At 55.8% G+C, this 25,110-nt stretch overlaps 1 protein-coding gene across 1 annotated transcript; it reads right to left on the bottom strand.

The window, feature by feature from the left end:
- Nucleotides 1-1,691: 1,691 nt before the first annotated feature.
- On the bottom strand, nt 1,692-24,232 carry LOC132334532 (olfactory receptor 14J1-like; the record flags this gene model as incomplete). Its single annotated transcript, XM_059860640.1, has 3 exons — nt 1,692-1,784; nt 2,975-3,043; nt 23,771-24,232. Coding segments are annotated over 3 exons (624 nt in total), but the record flags the coding sequence as incomplete, so codon positions are not given.
- Between the last annotated feature and the right edge of the window lie 878 nt (nt 24,233-25,110).

The raw sequence follows: 25,110 nt of genomic DNA, 5'->3' as shown, positions 1-25,110 counted from the left end.
AGGCTTAGGGATGCATCCTGTCACTGGCTGAGGAGCAGCAATGTCTCAGAGGTCCCATGGGATTTTGGTGTCATTGAGAGCCACTCTGCAGCCCTCAGCTCTGCTCACGGCTGAGCTCCCACTCCCTTTCCCTTGTCCTTCCTGCAGGATGAGCTCTCTGAATCCCCTTGAGCCTCTTCACCCTTCCCAGCCCACACACCCACCTCAGTTAGGCCGAAGCTGAAGCTGCTCTGTCTCCTCTGGTGTACAGGGTGATCTTGTCCTCAATGAGTTGCAGCTGGACCAGTTGCTGAAGATTGGAGGCGGGCCTGATCTTGACAGGCCACACCTGCAACCAACAAGCACTAGTGATATATAAGAGTAAGGGAAGAGGAGTGACAGGAGTCAGATTACTCCTGCAAGGATCTGGAACAGTCAGTGTGTAGAGGAACTGCCTGTGAGGAACATCAAGAAGGTATGAAGCTCTGACAATACGAAATCCTTGCTCTATGATGACGCTAGAATTTGTGTTATCTAAGACAACACTCTGGCACACCATCCAGTCTCCTGTGCAGGCAGCCCCAGCCCCAGAGCACAGCACACAACAGTGCAGTCCAGGCTGGAGCAGCTGCCCTGCAGGCCTGGCTTGGCTCTTTGTGGCAAGGGAATGCTCCCTGTTTCCAGCTGTCCCTGCAGGATGGCCCCAGGGCAGAGCCCAGCTGGGCTCCCACTGCAGCCCCTGGAGCTTGGGGCAGACAGTTCTCCCAGAGCTGAGGTTCCTGGGGAGCACCCAGAGCTGTGCCTTGCACTCTGCTGCCATGTGTCACAGTGCAGGCTGGCTAGTACTGTGTGAATGCACCAGCCCCTGGTTTGAGTGACAGGGGCCTTGCCCAGTCACATCTCTGCCAAGGCTGCAGCATTTCACTGGGCAGAACCTGACAAGGCATAGAGAGCAGAGCAATGAAATTATCCAGACTGGGTTTTTCAAAGGCCCTTTAGAAGGAAGGGCTTGAGAATAAATGCTCTCTGTTTGCCACATGAACACTGGGGAGAGTTAGTGTCTTTGTCTTCAACCCACTCCCCCTCGAGCCAACGTTACAGCCACCCACTCCCTCACACATCCCCCTCATGCCTTCCCACTGCTGTGTCCTGTCAGGGCTTCTGCAGCCCCTCGTCCCTTCATGGCCCCGTCCCCTCAGGGTCTCCCCCAGCCCAGCCAACCTGCCCGGCAGCAGCGCCGCAGCCCCACAGCAGCTGCAGAGGAACCCCATCCAGAGGCACCTCGGAGCCCTCAGGAATCCAGCCAGCAGCACACGGGCAGGAGGACACAGATGGCGCTTCCTGCCTGGGACAGGGCTTGTGGCCATCTCCAGGCACCGCTCTCACAGGGATCTCTCCAGCTCCAGCCCCTGCCCACCCACTCTGTTGGCAGCAAAAAGGCTTCAGCAGAACCACCAAAGGCCAAGGGGCTTCTGGCTATTTTCCCTGCAACGTAGCACGCCGGGACAGCTTGCTGAGCCCAAGCACCCTTTTCCCCCTCTTCCCCTATGCCCTGCAGACCCTGGGAAGCAAAAGAAAGCTCCCGGGAGTCTGTGTATTATAACACAATCTATATTCATATACTAAAGCAAAAACAAAAATAAAAGAACAATCTTGACGAGATAGAAAATTCCTGCTGGCTTAGGTGGCCCCAGCAGACAGAGCCTCTGGGCTCAGCTCTCTGCAGATCTCCAGCAGCGCAGCCAGCCGAGCCCCGACAGACGAGGCTGTGTCCTCCATGCCCTGCGGAGCTGATCCTGCAGCCTCTGGAAGACGGAAGATCGCTCACTCTGGAGTGCCTGGAGGACATTCAGTGTATGAAGTGCCATGTGTGACGTGGCACTGCTGGTGTCCTCTGTCAGGTGTTCAAGGGCTGAAAGAGAGAGGAACAGAGCCACGGTCAGAATCTGAGAGAACCCGAGGAGAGTCCCCTGCCAGGGCCATTCCAGCCGGCTCTAGCCATGGCCAGGAGGGAGCAGGGACCAATGCGACCAGCCCGAAGCTCCTGGCCACGAATCCCCCATGTGGCCCTGAAATCTCTGTGTGCTCTGCCCACGCTGCCCCTCATCCATACAGGGAGCAGAGCCCTCTGCAGCCGAGGCAGGGCTTGCAGCTCCCCCCGTCAGCCCCTGCTGTCCGCACGCTGCCCTCACTCACCACTGCAGATGAGCCGGAGCTCTTCCTTCTTCCCCCTCAGGTGCCGCTCGGCCATCCCTGGGAACACAGAGCCTGTCACAGCCCCAGCGGCACAGCTCCCTGCCAGCGGCGCTGTTGGCACTGTGGCCACACGGCCTGCTGGCCCGGCAGGGCTCAGCCCGGCCCTTGCTGCACGCGGCCACCCCAGGGCACGGCTGCGAGAGGGCGGCAGCAGCGCCAGGGCCAGGCGGGGCTCGATGGTGCCGGGCCCGGGTGGCGCAGCCGGGGCAGCAGGTGGGGCTGGGGCCGAGCTGTGGCAGGGCCGGGAGGGAGCGCGGGCTCGTGGCTCACCAATGAACCTGATGGCCACCACTCGCAGGGACTCCTGTGGGCTCTGCAGGTAGGGCAGGGCCCGGCGCAGGTGCTCGGCTGCTCTGCTCCCGTGGTCTGCCAGCTGGAGAGAGCGGCAGGAGGGAAGGGTTGGCGCGGGCTCAGCCCCTTGGCCGGGCGTTGCCTGCGCCCAGCCCCAGCCTCCCCTGCCTGCACAGCCCTGAGGCGCGGCCAGCAGCTGCTGGTGCCAGGCTGTGGAGGGGCAGAGGGTCGGCTGCTGCCCGGGGAGCCGCGGTGCCAGCCCGCCCCACAGCTCCACTGGGCCAGGGCTGCATCGGAGCCCGGCTCAGGCCCACAGGAGCCTGGAGAAGAGCCCGCACAGCCTCTGGGTGCAGCAGCGGGCAGGGGCACAGCTGCCAGCCCTGAACTCTGAGCACCGCACTCAGGGGCCTTCTCCAGGCAGAGGCTGGGGCTTCCAGGCCGTCCTTACCAGGCACTTGGTGAACTTCCACGGCTTCTGGTTCTTCACCAGTCTTTCAAGATCCCTCCTCTTCAGGAACTTGACCACACAAAGCAGCGTTTCCTGAGAAGCCTGGAGAGCAGCAGAGATGCAGAGATGGCCCCACAGCCCAGGGCGCAGGACTCACGTCCCTGTGCCAAGGCCTGGAGGAGGCTGCAGCCCGGCAGGCGCCAGGGCAGGAGGCAGCCAAGCCCCTGCGAGAGGGACAGCAGCAGCCCACGAGTCCTCACCTGTGCCACACGCCGATTCTCATCATGGCAGTGGAAGAAGAGTGGCAGCAGGCTCTGGAACAGGGGTGTCTTCAGGGCCTTTTTTTTCTTTTCCAGTGGAAGAGTCACCAAGGTTCTGAAGAGCAGTATGGAGAGCAGCTGCACCTGGCTATTATTCTGTATTGAAGGAAGAAAAGAGGACCTTAGCATTGGCTGCATGGGGCTCAGCTTGGCCCAGGCCTGCAAATCCACAAGGCACAGTGCCTGGGAAGCACCCAGTGGCCGTGGCTGGGGGCAGCGAGCCTTACATGGTCAAAGAGTGGCAGAAGTGCCTCAAGCAGCTGCAGTGTGATGGGGCTGGGCATCAGCATGTCATTGTCCAAGATGATAAAGCTGAGAAGCATGACTGTCATGCTAACTATCTCTCCATCTGCGTCCCACAGGAGCTCCACAAGACTTTCAGTCAGGCTCCACATTTTTTCGGTCTGTGTGGAACACAAGTTTGTGAAATGCCATCCTGCTGCTGCAGGGCCCAGAGGCCAAAGGCCTGTCCTGAAGCACTCGGGCAGCTGAACTGGGAGGCAGGAGAGCTGGGAGCAACTGCCCTAGCGCCCAAAGCTCAGCCAAGCCCAAGGGACTGCATTCCCCAGCTCAGCCTCAGCTGCTGCCCCCTTCTTACCATTGAAGGCTCCTCAATGAGCTCCAGAAGGGCCCTGAGCGCCAGGCGACGCCTCTCCCTGCACTCGCTCTGCAGCTGCCTTGACAAGATTTCCAGGACTCTGTTAGCACCGTGTTCACTCAGGTCCAGGAACTCGAGGACCTGAAAGGCACAGGGCAGTGACAGGGGACCCGGCCGGCAGGAGCCCAGAACCGCACAGGGCTGGGCCCAGGCAGCAGCACAGGGCACGGGCACCGTCCCAGGCAGCTGTGGCTCCGAGAGGGTAGAGAGCTGGGAGGCAGCTGAGCGAGGCAGTGCTGGCCATCAGGCTCACCTCCACAAGGAACGCCTGGGCAGGCAGATCCCAGCGTGGCTCCCGTGTGCTGAGTAGCCGGAGCAGGTAGCGAGCGATCCGGGAACACAAGGGGATGGAGACACAGCACATCTCCCTGGCAGGAGAAAAAGGAACCAAGACTTTTGGCCAGGGGAACAAACCTCTGCCAGGACTGACTCACAGAGGTCTGGTCTTTCCCCAGCATCCTTCAAGGGGCCCTGGCCTATCTGGGAGGTGGCTCCTTGTGGGCACCCTCCTCTCCCTGCCTATTCCAGTCTGCTTGGCCATCCCTCGTTCACAAGGCTCTCTGGGCCACAACCATGGGGACTGTGTTGGGAACCCTGGGAACAGAGCACAAATGTCAGAGGCAGTGGGGAGAAGGAGGTCTCACCTGGCCAGCAGACCCACGGCATAGGGGTGGGTGTCAGCACACAGCAGCATGTCCCAGCCACCCCTGCGTTCCATTGCCACCACCACATCCTCCTGCTGCATTTGGCAGAGCAGGGACTTCAGGGTCTGCACTGCAAACCTGTGTGCAGAGCAAAGCCCAGGTCATGCTGGCAGCACTGGCTCCTGCCCAAGGATGTGGCAGGGACAGGAGGACTGGGATGAGCACCTGCTGGGGCTGGTGGCAAGGCCATGTTGCTCCTGGCATCCTTTCCAGAAGGTATCGACCTCCTCTGGCACATCCAGAGTGCTGAAGAACACTTGGAAGAGCAGATGCACAAAGAGGCGGGGGAAATACACCGTCACCATATGTGGGACACAGGGCACCTGGAGGATCTTCCACATCACCACAGCTGCCTGCAAAGGACAAAGCCCCCCAAGACAGCCCTCAGTGCTGAGGTGTCCGTGTGGCAGGGCCCGAGCAGGGGAGGGAGAGGCCAGGAGAGAGGCAGGGGGAGCATGGGGCCTGGTGCCCCTGAAGCTGCTCCTGGGCCAGGTTTCAGCCCAGTCCCTGAGGCAGGGAGATGCAGTGGGGCAAGGAAGATGGAGAGCTGCTGGATAGGCGGCCGGGGGGCCAACAAAGGCCAGTTGCAGAAACTCACAGCCAGGGCAAAGACACCCGTTTTGTCCCCGTCCGAGGTGCACGTGCTGTGCTCTGGCCAGCTCCCCAGCACATCCAGGAGTATCAGCAGCACAGGCTCTGCAGTCCTGGGCGAACACATGATGCTCTTCCACATGGTCAAAGCAGCTCTGTGGGGTTAGAGCTCTGTCTCAGGGGTCTCTCAGACACAGCACCATGGCCTGGGCAGCAGTGGGGATCTGAGCTGGCTTCCAGCTCTGCCTCTGCCTACTGGCCCTCACCAGCAGCACCCAGGCAGCCCAGCCCTATGGGGACAGTCCCCTGAGGGGTGACAAGGGAGCGTGGCAGCAGGCTCGGGGGCTGACGTGCAAGGGCTGGCAAAGAGAGCAGCCAGAGGGCCCTGGAACTCTCTGTTGGTCAGACACTTTGGCCAGGCTGTAGAGGCTGATGGGCTGGGGAGCCCTGAGCCCTCTGGGCAGGTGGGCCCCATACCTGTCACAGCACGGGGACACACGCAGGAGCGTCATGACTACGTCAGCGGGCTGTGCTTCAGTGAGATCCAGCAGGGTCCTGTTCAGTCTGTGCTCAGCAAACTGATTGGCCAGGAGCCACTGGTGGATGTACCTGACCAGGGCGGGCACCTGGAGAGGGCACAGGGAGACTTGGAAAGCTGCCAGAGGGAGGAATGTCCCCAACTTCCCCAGAGAAGTGCTGCCCTACCACCACACTGCCATGTGGCCTCAAAGGTTTCCAGTGACCAGCAGGCGTGGCTTGGGAGGCCAAGCAATTCCTGGGAGGATCAAACCCTGGCCACAGGCTGCTTACTTGCTTTGGATTGGAAAAGCCCTCCTCTACGAGCATATCCAGCAGGGCAGCACTGGTCTTGGTTTGGAAGATGTGCGAATATGCTCTGAGCCCAGTGCCCATGGGGCTGGTCTCTTCTTCCCGAATTCTCTTCAGGAATTTGCAAACCAGCTGTAGGAGAAGGGCAGAAAGCCAGGGATTTTGCATGGAATGCTCCAAGCACGGTGACAGCAGGCCCAGCCCAGGTGGGGATGGCTGCAGGTACCTGCGCTGTTCTGTGGAAGAGGCCACGGGCGGGGTCCTGCTCTTGTGTGCGCTCCAGGGCTGCACCTGGCAAAGAGGGAGCACAGCTAGAGCTGAGGGGCTGCGGGAGAGGCCGGAGAACACAGCCCAGCCCTTTGCTACCCAGGCAGTTACAGCCCTGGGATGCCCCAGGGGATGGAGCACGGCCCTGCGGGGTGTCTGCCTAGCCCCTCTTCCATTCTGTCCATGGGCATGGCCCAGGGGATGGGATGGGATGGGATGGGATGGGATGGGATGGGATGGGATGGGATGGGATGGGATGGGATGGGATGGGATGGGATGGGATGGGATGGAATGGGATGGGATGGAATGGGATGGGATGGCGCAGCGCCCAGCTGGCTGCAGGCACCAACTCTGTGGCCCAGCTCCACCACTCACCACCACTCAACGGCTCCAGCTCTTCAGTCTCCTGTGCGGGGGCAGGTCCAGGGCCTTCTTCCTCTTCTTCCCCCCAGGCCAGCTTGGGCCCTCTTGTGGCTCTCTGCTCCATGTCTTGCAGGAGAGATGCCTTGGAAAAGCTCCGAGTCAGCAAGTCCTACAGTCGTGCCTGGAAGGCACCTTCGAGAGAGAAGCCTCGGGAAGGCTACAGGACAGCAAGTCCTGCACTCTGGTCTCGAGGGCTCCTGCCACAAGGACAGGAGACTCCTGTCAAGGATTGTGGTGTGGCCTCAAGGGCACTGGCAGCAGGGATTGGAGATGCCTCCAGGGCACCAAGTCCCACACTCTGCCCTCAAGGGCACCTGCAGAAGAGGAGCCTCGGGAAGGCCACGGGTCAGCAAGTCCTGTGGTCTGGCCTCGAGGTCAGCAGCAGGAACAATGCCTTGGAAAGGCTCTGGGTCAGACACGATCGAAGGCGCTGTGCGGGGGCTCCTCACGGCACCGCTCTGTGCTGTCCTGTCCCGTTGCCTGCTCCGAGCACTGTGGCCTGCTCTTGTCACCACCAGCTCCTATGTCACCACGTGTCACAAAGAGCCCTTGGACACCCCTTCTGTGCCATGGTTACCATGCTGCACCGTGTCACAAAGGGCCCCTGCACACACTGCCCCCTGCCCTGGGGCTGCCCCCAGCTGAACCAAAGTGGCCCAGGCTGGAAGGAATCTCTCACCCCAAGTGTTTAAGGCAGCCCGACGGGGTCTTTAGGAACAGCTCAGACCATCAGCAAATGGTGCCCTGCTCTCTGGGCTCAGGGCAGCAGAAGGAGACCCCAGGGCTGCCGAGGCAGCCGCTCTGGGAAGGGCACGGGGCCTTCCACAGAAGCTGGCACGGCCTCCTTGGGGCACCTCCCGGCGGGTGGCCATCCTAAACCTGTGGGTGTGACATGGACAGGGAACGTGTGGGCCTGGGCACGAATGCTGCTCTGACCCCTGGGCCTGGGGAGCACTGACATCAGCAGGTGTGGCAGAGTCCCTGCCCAAGCAGACCTGCCACCCCCCGAGCCCTGGCAGCGCTGGTGCCCATCTCCTGTCCCAGAGACCTGTGCCCCCGGGGGGCTTCTGTGCCAGAGGGAGCCAAAGCCCACCTGCATTGGGGGCTGTGCTCCTTCCTGCAGGGGCTGTTGGCAGGAGCACCTGGAGCAAATGCTGGCAACACTTGGTCTCGGTCAGAAGCTCTCACTCCATGCTGAAATTATTTTCTATTGAAGTAATTTCCTTTAGCACAGAAACACCTTAGTGGTGAAGGCACAGAAGAATCTGGCGTTTAAGACTCCTCATTTCAGGAAAGCTTTTCTTCCCATTGCTCAACTCAAGGAGTTCCAAAAAGTTGCAAACTTCCCAAATTCATTGGGACGGCCTGAGAAGGTGAAGAGTTTGAAGTTTGATTCCCATCCCAAAGCAGCAACTCATTTGCCCTAACATCATCCACTGAGAGTCACTTTACAGAACATAACACTACACAGAGGCAAAAAAAAGGCCATTCTTTGGTTTGCAAACAGTTGTCTATGAAGGGGTGATAATATCCTAATTGTCTTAAGGAATAAAAGCTGTCCAGAAATGAAAGTCCACTCAGTGTTGCAAAAGTAGCCCAAACAAATGAGTAGATGGCAAAAGGGCTAATCCTCGCCCTGGTACAGATATCTAAGTGGCCAGTAAAGTACAGCTCTCCCTTCTTGTTCCCTGCAGGAGAATCAGGACCATGAACAGGAAGAGTCACAGATATTCTTTCTGCCCTCTGTTAGCAAAGCTATGCCAAACCACAAATGCTGCCTTCAAACTGACTCAAATTCCAGCCTAGACCTCTCACCTTCCAGACAACTCCTTCCCCAACACTTTGCCAATACCAACCTCCCCAAACTCCCGCACAGAAGCCCTCAACACCCCACCAGGACCCCCAGCTGACCCCGTCCCTCCGCAGAGCTTTCCCACCCTCCTGCAGACCCCCTGGTTCCCTGCAGGTGCCGTGGGATGGCACTCAGGGGGATCTGCCCCAAGGCCTTCCCCGGTGGCAAGCTCAGGCTGCCAGGCCTGGGGTTCCTGGATCACCCTTCCCACCTCACTGGGAGCTCCCAGGGAAGCACTTTCCTTGAGAAGCAAGCTCCAAAGGCATTTCCCCAAATGTGTAGATTTCCTGGGGAACACCAACACACTCTTAAGAAAAGCTGGCAAGGCTGAATGCTCCAGCTCTAGCTCCTATTCCCCCAAGTGTGTTTCCAGGTGGAGGTTCAGAGGTGCAGCCCCAGGCCCTCTACAAACACAAGCTGCCCGCTGCCTCTTCACCTGCCTCAACTCCTGCCTGCGCTCACGGCAGGAAAACCAGGCTGTTCCCAGCCAGAGCCCAGAGCCCTGTCCCCACAGGACGCTCTTGCCAGAACCTTCCAGAACTCTCTGCTGTGCACGCAGCACTTTTCATGCCCGCTCCCAACACGCTTTGGAATGCAGAGCACACCCTGGCTGGCTCTGCCACCAGCACGCCCCAAACACAGGTGGAGGAAGAAGCAGCAGGGGTTGTTTTGCGGCCATGCCCAAGAGAAACTGAAAAGGTGCCCTCGCTCTGGTCTCACTTGGTTGGCTTTCTGACTGGCTCTGAGCCTGGGGCTGCCATTCCTCGGTTCTGGGGACCAGAACCACACCTGGGATCCCAGCACTGCCTGACAGCGCTCCAGGCACTGGCACGGTCATGTGTCTGAGTCTCGGGCACCGTGCTGCTGCTTCATTTGCTCTTAGGCACACCCAAAGCTCTCTGTTGAGCCCAGATGGTCTCTGGTTCTGCCCTCTTCCTGATCCTGTGCAGGGATGGAGCAGTGCTGTGCTTTCAGGAAGCTGTTCTTGAAACCTTCCAGCATTCCAAGCTCCTTTGCCCTCTGTGGATGCTTGCCATGGAATGCCTCACAGCTGGCTTCAGAGCATCCTCAGCTTGGCTCTTCCAAAGTCCAGGGGCTCCAGGGTGCTCAGCAAGGTCTGTACCTCCACAGCGTCGTGGAAATGGACCTCCAGCACAGGGACATTGCCAGCCTGATCTGCCCTCGTTCCTCTGTGTCTGTGCACAAAACACGGTGTGGAAGAGAACACCAGGAGGGGCCTGTGTGTCCCAGGGCTCTGGATTTGCATTGCTCCAGCTCCACAGAGATGGGGGTAAAGTGAAGAAGCCAAACAGTTTATTAATGGAAGGGGAAGCAAAGGGATGAGCTGGGAGGGAAGAAAGGGGATTGGCAGGGTCTGAGGGCTGGAGGGAGGGAGCTGTTACCAGGGAGGGAGAAGGTGGGAGCTATGGGAGCTTCCCACAGGCTCAGCTGTGCCAGTCATCAGCTGTGCCTGGAGCTCCAGCTGGTCTCCTCTGGTCTCCAGGTGGTCTCACCTTCCAAGGGATCTGGAGGTCTTAAAGAGACACTGGTTCTTCTGAGCCAGAAGATGAAAGTAGTTCTGCAGCTCTTCCCTCTAACATCATCTGTATAAATGTGCTTAAATGGGAAGGGCTGTCGTTTTCACTCAGGCCTTGAAGGGCTGGAAGAGAGAGGAACAGAGCCACAGTCAGAACCTGGATGTGCAGGAATCCAAGGAGACCTTCCTGCCAGGGCCATCCCACCCAGCTCTTGCCATGGCCACAAGACAGAAGGGGCCAAGGAGATCAGCTGCAAGGGATTGCAGCTCCCTGCCCAGGCATTGCAGCTCACCCAGCCAGCCCCTGCTGACAGCCCGCTGCCCTCACTCACCCTCGTGGAGGGCCTGGAACTCTTTCTTCTGCCCCATCAGGAGCAGCCTGGCCATCCCTGGGAACACAGGCTAACCATAACTAAGGCTGCTGTGGCTGTTATCCAGTTTGTTTTATGGCTTAATAAGGTGAGAAATTCATGGATTTTTAACTTCCTCTGGAAGGCGAGCACATGGATTCAGAGCTATCACACACTAACTGTGTGTTTTTGGGGTATTTTAATAATGGTACTTACTGTGAGGAAATGACACCGGGGGAAATTTTCTCTCAACCCTTCACCCAGCTCTTTGGGTCTGCCCCACCACTTTTCACAGGGTTCATATCCACTCTAAATGCTAATGATATCATACAGTGGTTGTTTTTGCTGATAGGCCTGTTCTATTTAGCATTCAGAGATAGGGGAAGATTAACCTGGATAACCACGCTGACACCTACCCCAGAGACAAGGGATGCTGCTGCCCCAGAGCCTGACCCTGCCCCACAGCCCAGCTCAGAAATGAACCACCCAGATTGGGTTCTGGTGAAGGAGATGGGCCAGATGCTGAAGGAGTACATTTCCCCAGCTGGTGGAAACCCTCCCCCTGCCTCAAAGAGGGAGAGTCTGATGGTGCAGCAGTGGAACCCACAGATGTTCCAACCATCCAGGTTCCAGCTGAACTGCAGAGGCAGTCACAGCCAGCAGCAGTCGCTCCTGCAGAAACAAGGAGGTCTAAGATGAAATCAGAGCATCCAGGTAAGGATAAGAATGGAGGGCCCTCACAACCCACAGGGGAGCCAGTGGTTGAGTTCATCACTGAGTCCCTGATGTACAAAAGTCCCTGTGGATGAACTGCACAAGGACATTGTACAATGGGGATGTGAGGCTTATACAACCTGGTTACTTCGGGTCGGGGACCTTATGGTCACAGGTGTGCAACTGGATGGTGGTGAGGCAAGGAATTTGGGACCCTTGACCCAGGACTCAGGTATGAATCAGGTATTTGTATCGGATCCAGGGTCCCTTTCCCTCTGGGAGCTGCTTATAATGAGTGTCAGAGAGAGGTTTGTCCACAGGGAGAGAATGCAGGAGCACCACCATAGAATGTGCTGGAAGACCCTCGAGGAAGGGATCCAACAGCTGAGAGAAGTGGCAGTATTGGAGGTACTTTTTGGGAGGGATGGACAGCATGACAATGACCCTGACAAAATCAGGTGCACAGGGCAAATGCTGTGGAGTCTGGCAGATCTGGGGCCATCTCAATACACCACATTCATTACAACAATTAATGCCAATACCAACTGAGAGACAATGGGCTCTGTCACCAACAAGCTTAGAAACTGTGAGAGTGTGATCAATGGCCCAAGGCAGGCTCATGTCTCTGCTATTATTAAGAGCCTACAAGAAGAGATGAGGGTGGAGAGAGGAAGAACAGTTCCCACATGGCACCAGTGCGAGTCACAGGCCCCAAAGTCACAGCCCAGCGTTCCCCAGCTAGAGAGAGAGGCTACAGCCCAAGGGCTGACCTGTGGTTCTTTCTGTGTGACCACGGGGAAGACGTGGGAAGGTGGGATGGGAAACCCACTTCTGTCCTGGCAGCACGGGTGCGTCAGCTCAAGGAGGGAAACACTAACGGAGGGAGTTCCACTAAAGTGAAGGTAGCCTCAACCTCCCATGTCCAAGCTACCGGGTATGATCTGTCAGATCCCCTTGAAGGAGCCTCTACCCTGTATGCCCAGGAAAGACATAATAACCAGGGTTAGAGGGGCCCTGCCTCTAGCTGGGAAGAGGCACAGCCAAACCAGATCTTCTGGACGATGTGCATCTGATGGCCTGGCACATCATAGTGACAAAAATACGATGCCTTGGTTGATACTGGTGTGCAGTGTACCCTGATACCATCGGGACATGTTGGGGCAGAACCTGTTTCCATTGCTGGGGTGATGGGGGGGATGGCAGCAATTGACCCTGTTGGGAGCCCAGGTGAGCCTGACTGGGAAGGAGTGGCAGAAACATCCCATTGTGACTGGCCCAGAGGCCCCATGTATTCTGGGCATGGACTTCCTCCAGAATGGCTATTGCAGAGAACCAAAGGGACTCAGGTGGGCTTTTGGCATAGCTGCTGTAGAGGCAGAGAACATTAAGTAGCTTAACACTCTGCCTGGACTATCAGAAAACTCATCTACAGTAGGACTCCTGAACGTGGAAGAGCAGCATGTGCCAATTGCCATCTGGACAGTGCACTGCCATCAGTGTCAGATGAATCGAGATGCTGTGATCCCCATCCACAAAATGATCGGTGAGCTGGAGAGCCAAGGGGTGGTCAGCAAAACCCACTCACCCTTCAACAGCCCCACTTGCTCTGTGTGCAATTCTGACAGAGAATGGAGATTGACTGTGGACTATCATGGCTTGAATGAAGTGACTCCACCACTGAGCGCTGCTCTGCCAGACATGCTGGAACTCCAGTATGAGCTGGAGTCCAAGGCAGCAAAGTGCTTTGCCACTATTGACATTGCCAACACGTTTTTCTCCACTCCTCTGGCAGCAGACTGCAGGCCTCAGTTTGTTTTCACCTGGAGGAGCGTGCAGTACACCTGGAACCGATTGCCCCAGGGGTGGAAGCACAGCCCCACCATCTGCCATGGACTGATCCAGGCTGCACTGGAAAAGGGTGAGGCTCCAGAACATCTGCAGTACATCAGTGCAGTACATCAGTAGTACTGCAGTACATCAGTGACATCATTGTTTGGGGGAACACGGCAATGGAAATATTTAAAAAAGAGAGAGGAACATCCAGATTCTGCTGGAAGCTGGCTTCTCTGACAAGAAGAGACAAGTCAAGGGACCTGCGCAAAAGATCCAGTTCCTGGGAGTAAAGTAGCAAGATGGTGTTAGATTCCAGCTGAGGTCATCAACAAGATCACTGCAATGTCTCCACCAACCAGCAAGAAGGGAACACAAGCTTTTGCCACAGGGTTTTGGAGAATGCACATTCCCGAGTACAGCCAGATTGTGAGCCCTCTCTACCTGGTCACCCACAAGAAGAACAATTTCCACTGGGGCCCTGAGCAGCAGGAAGCCTTTGCCCAGATCACGCAGGAGATCGCTCATGCCGTAGCCCTTGGCCCAGTCAGGACAGGACCAGAGGTGAAGAATGTGCTCTACTCTGCAGCCAGGAACAATGGCTTGTCCAGGAGTCTTTGGCAGAAGGTGCCTGGGGAGACTTGAGGCCGAGCACTGGGATTCTGGAGCCAAAGTTACAGAGGGTCCAAAGCCAACTCCACTCCCACAGAGAAGGAAATCTTGGCCGCCTATGAAGGAGTTCAAGCTGCCTCGGAGGTGATTGGCAGAGAAGCACAACTCCTCCTGGCACCTCGACCACCAGTGCTGGTGGGGTGGATGTTTAAAGGAAAGGTTCCCTCTACCCACCACGCCACCAACACTGCATGGAGCAAGTGGATTGCTCTTATCACACAGCGAGCTCGTATTGGAAACCTGAATCACCCTGGGATTTTGGAGATAATTACAAACTGGCTGGAAGATGAGAACTTTGGTCTCACTGACGAAGAGGAGCAGGAACAAGTGACACGGGCTGAGGAAGCTCCACCATACAACCAACTACCAGTAGAAGAAACACGCTCAGCTCCTTTCACTGAAGGTTCCTGTTGCATTGAAGGGATGAACCAGAAATGGAAAGCAGCTGTATGGAGCCCCACATGATAGGTTTCACAAGCTACCAAAGGAGAATGTGGATCAAGTCAACTTGCTGAACTCAAGGCCATTCAGCTGGCCCTGGGCATTACTGAAATGGAAAAGTGGCCAAAGCTCTACCTTTATACTGATTTGTGGATGGTAGCCAATGCTCTTTGGGACTGGCTGGAAAGGTGGAAAAAGGGCAACTGGCAGCATAGAGCAAAGCCAGTCTGGGCTGCTGATGAGGGGAAAGACATTGCCTCTGGGGTAGCAAATCTGTCTGTGAAAGTCTGTCATGTAGATGCCCATGTCCCCAAGAGTAGAGCCAATGAGGAGCACCGAAGCAATGAGCAGGTAGGTCAGGCTGCAGAGATAGAGGTGTCAAAGATAGACTTAGATTGGCAACATAAGTTGGAGTTGTTCCCAGCTCGATGGGCCCATGATGCCTCAGGTCATCAGGGCAGAGATGCCACCTATGAGTGGGCATGAGACCGAGGGATGGATCTAACCATGGACAGTGTTTCTCAGGTTATCCATGACTGTGAGATGTGTGCTGCCATCAAGCAGGCCAAGCAGGTGAAGCCCCTGTGGTATGATGGGCGGTGGTCCAAGTACAGGTATGGGGAGGCCTGGCAGATCGGCTACATCCCACTGCCCCAGACACGCCAGGGCAAGCGCTACGTGCTGACCATGGTGGAAGCCACCACAGGATGGTTGGAGACCTACCCTGTGCCTCACATCACTGCCCAGAACACCTCCTGGGCCTGGAAAACTAGGTCCTTTGGAAGCATGGTACCCTCGAGAGGACTGAGTCAGACAACGGGACTCATTTCAAGAACAGCCTTATCAACACCTGGGCCAGGGAGCATGGTACACTAAGTGGGTGTACCATATCCCCTACCATGCACCAGCTGCAGGGAAAGTGGAGAGGTGGACTACTAAAAACCCAGCTGAAAGCCTTGGGTGGGGCATCCTTCAAAAATTGGGAGCAGCATTTAGCAAAGGCTACCTGGTTAGGCAACACCTGAGGTTCCACCAACCAAGCAGGTCCCGCCCAGTCTGAGTCCCTGAATATAATCGTTGGAGATAAGATCCCAGTGGTACATGTCAGAGGTCTGTTAGGGAAGACTGCGTGGATCAATTCTGCCTTGAGTACAGACAAACCCATCCGTGGGGTTGTCTTTGCTCGGGGACCAGGTTGCACATGGTGGATAATGCAGAGAGATGGAACAACACAATGTGTACCTCAGGGAGATCTGATTGTGGGGTGAGAATGATATGCAAATATCACTGTTTGTTGGATGTTACTGCCATTGTCTGTACATTAAACCACACAGACAGGAGATAGAAAGAAATGCCTGTCAAAGGTCTGAGCAGGTGAAAGATGGAGAAAGAAATGTGTAAGTGTTGAAGGTCTGAGCAAGTGAAAGATGGAGTTTTGAGTGAGTGAAGTGAAAGTGAGGAATCCTGCAGCTCTGTAGTATGGGGCCTAGATTCAGTAGTCCAGTGTAGAGATGTGATGAAGGCATGATGGGTATTGCTTGTAATTTCTGGGGTAACAGATAAATGTTTATGTGAATAAAATGCATGATGTGTGGTAGTATATTGACAATATGGAGATAAGGAGTGGAATGTCCTAGGGTGACGTTATGATGCTTGTATCCCCATTTGTGTCTCCAAATTTTTTCCTGGACTGTTTTTCCTTTCCCTTTTTTGGACCTACTCGAACCTGCTCTGGACTGGGACCTGGGAAACGCCAAGTTTGTACCTTGTGGCTGCAGCAGCTACCCCAGCACCGGAGGGACTGATAACAGAGCGACCACCCCCAAGAGAGACTTTCTGAATTTGTCATCTTTTTCAGTACGGTGACAGAGTGGTGCCACCCAATATTGTTCATTTTGTGTGCTTGGGGAGTGCTGTGCCTGTTAAATAAACAGGTTCTTTCCACTTCTCTCCGAGGAATCCTTCCCAAACTGGTTAGAAGAAAAGCCGTGTGAGTTTGGTTTCTAGAGGAGCCCCTTTTGAAAGTTTTCTCCCAAATTTGCCCAAAACCAGGACACCTCCAAAATTCCTTATATCCAAAGACAGCTCTCAGACAAAAGCTACCAGGACTGTCTAGGATCCCTAGGCTTCCTGAGGGCCAGTTCTCACCTGCCTGTGAAACACTGCGGCTCTCTACTTTACTTCCTATGGAAAAGAACTGTCCTTCTTGTCCAGGTGCTCATGGAGAAAAGTGGGATTTGGCCTCCCACACTCTATCTATCCAAGGATTGGTCCCAGACAAAAGTTGCCGAGACAAACAGGTCTGGCTGGCCTTGGCCTCCTTGGGGCTGCCTCTAATCAGCCTTTGAAACACTGGGGCTCCGCCATTTCCTTCCTGTGCAGAAGAGCTGTCATTCTGGTCCAGGCACTCATGGCTGAAATGGAATTCCACTTCCAAAACTCCCCAAATATCCAAGGGTTGCTTTCAGACAAAAGCTGCAAGGACAGACAGGTCTGGCTTACCTTGGCCTCCAGTGCCTGCCTCTCATCTGTCTTCAAAACCCTGGGGCTCTGTGGTTTCCTTCCTGTAGGAAAGAACCGTCCTTCTTGTCCAGGCGCCCATGTCCTCAAGCACATGAGCACTGTATAGGGACAGAGGAGCTCTGTGCTCAGTGGGGTGCAGACTGAGGACAGAAGGGGAGAGCCCTGGGAGGGACTGAAGGGTGGATTCAGAGATGGTGGATCCTTTTGACATAGTAGAGAACAGCCTGAAAAAGAAAAAAATCAATGCAGCTAAGGAGGCCCAGATTGGGAAAAAAGAGCAAGGAATTTCCCTGCCAGGGCAGGGCTGTGGAGCAACACCTCCCCCAGAAGGAGCCTGGGTCAGCCCAAGGCTTTGTGTGGGCAGGCAGAGGCAGGCAGGAGGCAGAGCTGTCAGCAAAGGAAGGGGCCAGCCAGGTGGGGCAGCCGGGGGATGAGCACAGCCTGCAGGGACAGAGGCGCAGGGCAGGGACACCGTAGCACAGCCTGGGCTGCACAGGGCACAGGCATGGGCAGCAGCTGCCAGGCCCTGACAGAGCCAACTTGGGCAGCACTTTGGCCATGGCTGCTGGGCCTGGGCCTGAGCCAGGAGCAGGAGACAAGTGACCCTTGCAGGCCTGGGGCCTCATGGCCTCCTTGTCGCTGCTCAGCAGCCTGGCAGGGGCCGCCCCATGCTCCTGCCCTTGGCACTGCACATCCCCACATGCCAGTGCCCATCCCGGGAAGAGCCCTGAGCAAGGAGGGAGGGACAGGATCTGCCTGGCCAGGGGCTGGGGCTCAGGCCTTGGCCCTTTGCATTCCTGGAACACATCTAGCTTTGCTCAGCCCCAGAGACACCTTTGCCTTGTTTGTCCCCAGCTGTCATCACTGCTGTTATGAACAAAAAAAGGGTTACCCATTTTTTTTCCAAAAGTTGTAGAATTACAAGTTTAACCAGTTCTGGCAGAGGAGTGCTTTTGTTAGCTGCTTGTTGTAATCACCTGTTAAGTATCCTTAGCCATCTATGGTTGAGAATTCACTCTATTGTATCAGCATCATCCTGCTTGTGGCCAGGTGGGAGGATGGCATCCCCCCGGATGGTGGAGGGGAGGGAACCAGGAGTTGATATGCAGATAAGTTTAGAGCCAAAATGCAATGGGGCAAGCCCCAATTCCAAACACAATTAATAAACCCCTAAACCAGCGAGCCAATATGGAATTCAGAGATCAAAGTGGTCTCTAGACATCAGGGGTGAGGTGAGAAGCCAGCAGAGACTCTGAAAACCTTAATAGCCCCTCACCACAACTTGAGAAAATGTTCATTAGAGGCAGGACCCGAGGCTGCCAACTCAAAATTGGGATTGTGGGGGTGCGTAAACTTTCCCCTGCTGATGTAAGGTTGGACTCTCCAGCTCTGCCCCCCGGGGGACAAAGCTGCAATTTGCCTCCTCCTCTGAGGCACTCCAGGGAGCTGCAACGGTGAACCCGTGGAACTGTAGGGTCTCCCAACCTTGAGCTGTTCACTTTTAATAAAGGCATCAAAAAAGGAGAGATATCTCCTGCCCTGTTTATTTGAACTGCCTCCAGTGTTCTGCTGTAACTAGAACCTGGGGACACTTTCTCAGTCGTGTCCCTCAGTGGGACCCATTAAAACTTGAAGAAGCTTCGGAGTTTAAATTTAAAAGTTTGAGTTCCTGAGAAGGTTTTTGAAGACACTCTCAGGGACTGAATCTGATGTAAGCAACATCAAAGCCCTGAGAGTGTCATTAAAGTTTTCCTAATCTAGTTATGGAAAAAGATTTCAAAGACCTTGTAAGAAATACACATTCCTATTTTAACGAGTGTATTTTATTACTGTTCTCTTTAGAGCAGAGGTGATTGCAGCAATCTGTGATTGATATTGACCCAGAGTCTCTCCTCAGCAGCTCTGGCCTGCTCACAGAAGCTGTGCCTTGAGCTGTAGGAGACACTGGGACATCCTGGGACATACTGGGAGTGACACTGGGGAGGAGTAGGACAAACTGGGGACACTGGGGACATTGTGGAGAAGACTGAGGACACTGGGGCATCCTGTGGATGACATTTGGGGTGAACAGGAAGGGACTGGGAATAAACTCCGGTGTATTAGGAGGGATTGGAGGGGCACTGGGGTTGTACTGGATTCTGCTTGGGATGAACTGGGCTGTACTGGGAGGGACTGGAAAGGTTGAATGGGCAGTTCCCGCCTCCACCGCATCCCATTTGCCAAAGCTCCCACCCATCAATACCAGCAGCCAATCAGCGCCGGGATCAGGGTCTCAAGGGCGGTGCCAAGCATGGCTGCCATTTTTTCTTTTTGCATACAACTCCTGTCATGCCCCGCGGTTTGATTGAGCCCCACTGGGACCGGGAATACAACACCCGTCATGCCCCGCGCTCCACAGAACCCTGGGATCCGCCCTCCATCTGTCCCGTAAGTGTCCCCCAGACCCACCAGGATCCCTCAGTGCCCCCTCAGCGTCCATTCGGGACCCCCCTAAAAGCGTCCCTGGACCCCCTGAGTGCTCCCCCTGAGTGCATCCCACAGATGCCCGGCACAGCCACTTCTGGGAATTCATTTCCTCTCAGCCCCCGCTGCCCCAGAGCCCCTCAGAACACAGTCCCGCGCCTAAAGCTGCTGCCCTGCCCTGCGCCCTAAACAGCCCGGTTAGAGCTCTCCGAGCGCCCCGAAAGTGCTCCCGAGCCGTTTAAGTTCCCCTGAGAACCTCAAGTCGCGGCTCGGACTCAAAAGTTCCCCCCACGATCCTTCCCGGACCCCCAAACATCGTGTTCGACCCACTTCCGGGACTACTGCGCCCACGATGCACCGCGGCGCAAGCCCAGAGCTATTCCAGCCGGGACTTCATCTCCCGTAATGCTCCACGACCCGCCGAGAGCCATTGCGGGTTCACCCAGAACTCCCGTGATGCTTCGCGGCCCCGTTCAACCGAATGATACCCGCGCCTACAACTCCCATCACCCCCCGCGCCCCAGAGAGCCCCGTTCGAGTCCCCCAGGGGCCCGCCCGGACCCCGAAGGGCCCCAAATTCTCCTCCCCGACTTCCAAGGGCTCCCCTGGACCCCCAAGTGCTGCCCCAGACCCTGAACTGTCCCTCAGAACCCCTGAGTGCCACTCCAAGGGCCCACTCGGCTCCCCCAAGTGTTCTCCAGAGCCTCAAGTTCTCTCTGAATTCCCTCCTGAGACCCAAAACTGCCCCAAATGTGCCCCAGAAATGTCTCTGTGGAACCCAGAGTGGCCCCTTTTATGCTGCCTGAGAAAATACTAAATAAAATGGCAGGTGTACTAAATTATTAGCATAAAGAAGGAGAAATCAGTAGCCAATAGGTGGAAAATTATTAATGAAGGAAAATATATGACTTTAATGACAAATCATTTCTTTAGTTGCTAAAAATGTATACGTTTTTTATGCAGACATAAAAATATAGTACAAGGCTATTATAAATAAGACAACTATATTTATAATTTTATTAAATAAATTTATTTTATACAGAAAAATTCTATGATTTTTTATATGTTTTGGCATGTCAGTCCCAGGTGGGCGATGTCAGACATGGTGAGGCTGGGGGTGAGGAGCAGCTTCTCCAAACAGACTCACCTTGCAAGGAGCTCATTCTTCTCCAGTCCCAGACCTCCTAAGGAGACATTCAGCATCAAGATCACTTAGGAATGCTTCTATCCCCTCTTCTCTGAAATGAAAAGTAAAAAAAATATTTCCCTGACTAAAACGAAAAATAATGAGGTGCACTTTGGAATCTTCCTCCTTATCAGAACTCCAAGCTCTCCCCAATCTCTGCTCAAGCCCTGGAGACTCAAAGACAATGGAAGGGAGACAAAGAGCTCCTGAGGGCTTTCTGTATTTTAATCAGCCCCACGGTGGATTTGGGGCTGGGTCCAGGAGCCTCAGGCACTGAGAGAAGGAGGAAGAAGCCGCTCAAGGAGTCAGCAGCAAAACTCCAAGTGCCTTGGAGCACGGCTGGGCCCCAGGGAGGGCAGGGAGTGCCAAAGGCTGCCCAGGGAGTGCTGAGAGCAGATCCTTGAGGGCAGGAGTGCAGGGAGCCCAAGGCTCTGGGCAGGGAACTGCAATGCTGAGCAAGGCCTGGCTTGGCTGCAGGAAGCAGAAAGGCCAAGCCCTGAGCCCAGCCTAGGCCAGCAGGGCCTGTCCCTCACGGCTGGCTCGGGGCTCTCTGTGGGGCAGGGGGATGTGAGGGGCAGCAAGGACAAACGCCATCCACCTGCAGCCCCTGCCAGCCTCCCCAGGGAGGCCGAGGGAGAACCAAAGTGCAGCCCCTGCCAGGAAAGTTCCTCCTGTGGGGCCTCCGGAGGCGCTGCCCGAGCCCAGGGCACAAAGGCCTGGGTGCCTGTGGCCCTGCCAGCCCTGCCCAGCCCTTGGCCATCTGTCCTGCAGGCTGTGCCCCCTGGGCGTGCTGCTCCTCTGCCCTGGCCGGCTGCACTCGCCCATCTCGCTGTGCCCCAGCATTTCTCACCCAGCGTTTCTGGGCCCTCCCTGGGCTCCCTGCACCCAGCGCTGCCGGCTCCTGGCACACAGAGCCCGGCCATGGCCCAGCCTCACGCTGGGACACCTCCAGCACCAACATTCTGCCCTGGGAGGGACTTTTCTTTCTCCTCAGCTCCAGGCTGAGCCTTCCAAGCTGCACTTTGGGGAGGTTTCCTGCAATTCCCATTGCCAAGGAAAGCTCTGTCTCCTGCTGCTCACAAAGAGAGAAGGGCTGGAGGGAGATGTGGTGGTCAGAGGCTGTTTGGGGCACAGTGACCATGAAATTACTGAGTTTTTAAAATATTCCCTAAAAGAAGGAGGGGCATCCACAGCACATCTACACCTGGCTGGATGGCCAGGCCCAGAGATTGGTGGTGAACACTGCTGCATCCAGCTGGCAGCCAGCCAGCAGTGGTGCTCTCAGGGCTCTCTGCTGGGGCCAGTTCTGTTCAGTATTTTACTGACAACATGGATGAGGGTGTTGAGGCTTTCGTTAGTAAATCTGCAGATCACACCAAGCTGGGAGTGTGTGTCCTTCTGCTGGAAGGTAGGAGGGCTCTGCAGAGAGACCTGGAGCTGTTGGATGGATGGGCAGAGTCCAGTAAGATGAAGTTTAATAAGTCTAAGTGCTGAGTCCTGCATTTTGGCCACAAACCCCTGCAGGGCTACAGGCTGGGGACAGAGTGGCTGGACAGTGGCCAGGCAGAAAGGGACCTGGGGGCACTGATGGACAGCAGGCTGGACATGAGCCAGCAGTGTGCCCAGGTGGGCAAGAAGGCCAATGGCACCTGGCCTGGATCAGGAATGGTGTGGCCAGCAGGAGCAGGGCAGTGATTCCTCCAGTTTAGGAAGGACCTGGAGGGGCTGGAGCGTGTCCAAAGAAGGGCAACAAGGCTGGGGAGGGGTCTGGAGCACAAGTCCTGTGAGGAGTGGCTGAGGGAGCTGAGGTTGTTTATCCTGGAAAAGAGAAGGCTCAGGGAGACAAGGCGGTGTTAGGGCACAGGTTGGACTTGATGATCTCCAAGGTCTTTTCCAACCTTGCTGATTCTGGGATTCTCTGAAACCACCCTTGGAGCAGTTGCACGATGAGCCCTTGGCCTCCTCTTCAGAAGCTCCAGCAGCCCAGGTCCCTCAGCTTCTCCTCCCAGCCCCAAAGCTCATCCTGTCAGTCCTGCAGAGCCTCTGCAGCTCCTCCTCATTGCCCAGAACAGGGAGCCCCAGAGCCAGACACAGCAGCCCAGATGTGCCCCCCTGGCCTGTGGTCTCTCTGGCAAGGGAGCAGCACAAGGCACTGCAGGAGCCTGCAGACAATTCCTGCAGCACTTGTGATTCCAGGACAGAACTCAAAGGTGAAGCCAAGGAAATGCTTGGGGCAGTTTGGGGGTGGCTGCCAGGCAGCCCTGGCTCTGAGCAACAGCATCTGCAGTGGGACAGGAAACTCCCAGCTCATGGGAACAAACTTTCTGGCTGACTGCAGAGCCCAAGACAAAGCTGAGTGATTTCCATGGTGTCCCCCAGCCCTTCCTGGCCCCAGGGGCTGATGGCATTTGTGCTCCCTCAGGTTCATGTCCCCACACCAACAGCATGGGGGTGCTCCCCCTGCTCTGTGCAATGCAAACAGGGGCTGCTGAGGCAGTGCTGCCGTGTCTGTGCCTGCAAGGATGGGGCACCTGTGTGAGCTGGGGGAGAGGCCAGGGCTGCAGAGCGGGGATGTTGTTGGTAGCTCCATGAGGACGCTCTGGGATGCTGCCCTGGGCTGTCCAGCGCAGTGGGGATGGATCAGCCCCTGCTCTGCTGCTCCTTCCTCTCTCCCCAGAGCCCTTGCAGAGCACCAGCCATGCTGTTTGCCCCCAGCCTGCCCACGGCCACCCTGGGGCTGCTCATGGGGCTTTTCTGTGCTGAGCATTGGCCTGGCCGTGTTCTTGAGAGAGCCTGGGCAAGGAGCCTGGAGCCCCCAGGGCCTGGACTGAGCTGTCAGCGCTGCCCCAGCAGTGCCCATGGCCTGTCCCTGCTGCAGCCCTGGCACTGCCACCCCCAGGGCTGTGCCCGGCCCCGAGAGCACTCAGGCCCTACAGCAACACCAGGGCCACCAGGGCAGCGGGGCAGGGCCACGGGAGCAGCACTGGCAACAGCAAGGGCTGCTGCTGCTGGGCACAGCTGCTGTGCCAGCACTGATCTGCCCCCAGCTCTGCACACAGACATTGCTGCTGCAGCTCCAGAGGAGGCAATAAAATGGGGATCTCTGGTGAAAACTCTGCTGGGAGATCCTTTAGTTCATTTGAAGCCACCAAGAGCTCAGCTCCTCACTGACACAGATGGAGGCCAGAGCATAGTTGGAGAGAATCGAAATGATAAGTGGCTGAAACAATGGCCTTTGTTTAGGGAGAATATTAGAAAAATGAAAACAGACGAAAAAAATAACCAAACCATCAAAACTATCAAAGATTACTTTAATTACAAGTGATTTACAGAAATTGGCAATTGGTTTAATGCTTCTGTAATTGTCCAATCATCAGTCTCCACACTGTAGCCTTGAGCTCCTGGTTCCTCAGGCTGTAGATGAGGGGGTTCAGGGCTGGAGGCACCACCGAGTACAGAACTGACACTGCCAGATCCAGGGATGGGGAGGAGATGGAGAGGGGCTTCAGGTAGGAAAAAAAGCCAGTGCTGACAAACAGGGAGACCACAGCCAGGTGAGGGAGGCAGGTGGAAAAGGCTTTGTGCTGGCCCTGCTCAGAGGGGATCCTCAGCACGGCCCTGAAGATCTGCACATAGGAGTAAACCATGAACACAAAACAGCCAAAGGCTAAACCAACACTAACAGCAAGAAGCCCAAGTTCCCTGAGGTAGGATTTGGAGCAGGAGAGCTTGAGGCTCTGTGGGATTTCACAGAAGAACTGGCCCAGGCTATTGCCATGGCACAGGGGCAGGGAAAATGTATTGACTGTGTGCAGCAGAGCAGTGAGAAAGGCACTGGCCCAGGCAGCTGCTGCCGTGTGGGCACAAGCTCTGCTGCCCAGGAGGGTCCCGTAGTGCAGGGGTTTGCAGATGGACACGTAGCGGTCGTAGCACATGATGGTCAGGAGGGAAACTTCTGCTGAAATGAAAAGACAAAGAGAAATAGCTGTGCAGCACATCCTGAGTAGGAGATGGTTCTGGTGTCCCAGAGGGAATTGTGCATGGCTTTGGGGACAGTGGTGCAGATGGAGCCCAGGTCGCTGAGGGCCAGGTTGAGCAGGAAGAAGAACATGGGCGTGTGCAGGTGGTGGCCGCAGGCTACGGCGCTGATGATGAGGCCGTTGCCCAGGAGGGCAGCCAGGGAGATGCCCAGCAAGAGGCAGAAGTGCAGGAGCTGCAGCTGCCGCGTGTCTGCCAGTGCCAGCAGGAGGAAGTGGCTGATGGAGCTGCTGTTGGACATTTCTTCACTCTGGGCATTGTGAGCTGTTCAAAGACGACATTGACAATTTGGACAAAGTAGCTTGAGTCACTCCTATCCTGTTTTCTTACACAATCCCTCAAAATTTCTTCTCTTTCTTTGTGGAAATTTCATTTACTTTTTACGTTTTTTTTCTTTAAGTTTAGGCTTGGGCTGCTAAGTAACTGTGTTTTTTAGAAGGGGCAAAATCCTGTTCTTAGCATTGCTCTCAGCCTGAACACTGTGGAGCCCAGAGGGAAAATACAGCTCCCTGTGCCCCAGTGCAGTCAGACCTGCTGGTCCCACACAGGTGTCCTCTGCTGATTTTACCTCCTTCTAGAACAGCATTGACAAATTTAAACTAGTTGAAAATAACGTGGCCTTTTGGAAGACTCCAGCTTCAAAAACAGTCTCCCCAAACTCTTCGCACTTTCCCTATGCACTGAAAGTTGAGGGATGCCAAGGGTTTTTATGGCTCTCTGCTACCTGGAGTTGTGCCTA

This window comes from Haemorhous mexicanus, chromosome 16 (assembly GCF_027477595.1).
Source record: "Haemorhous mexicanus isolate bHaeMex1 chromosome 16, bHaeMex1.pri, whole genome shotgun sequence".
Taxonomy (NCBI): Eukaryota; Metazoa; Chordata; class Aves; order Passeriformes; family Fringillidae; genus Haemorhous; species Haemorhous mexicanus.
Note: the sequence above shows the minus strand (reverse complement) of the source record. Positions and strands in the feature narration are given on the sequence as shown.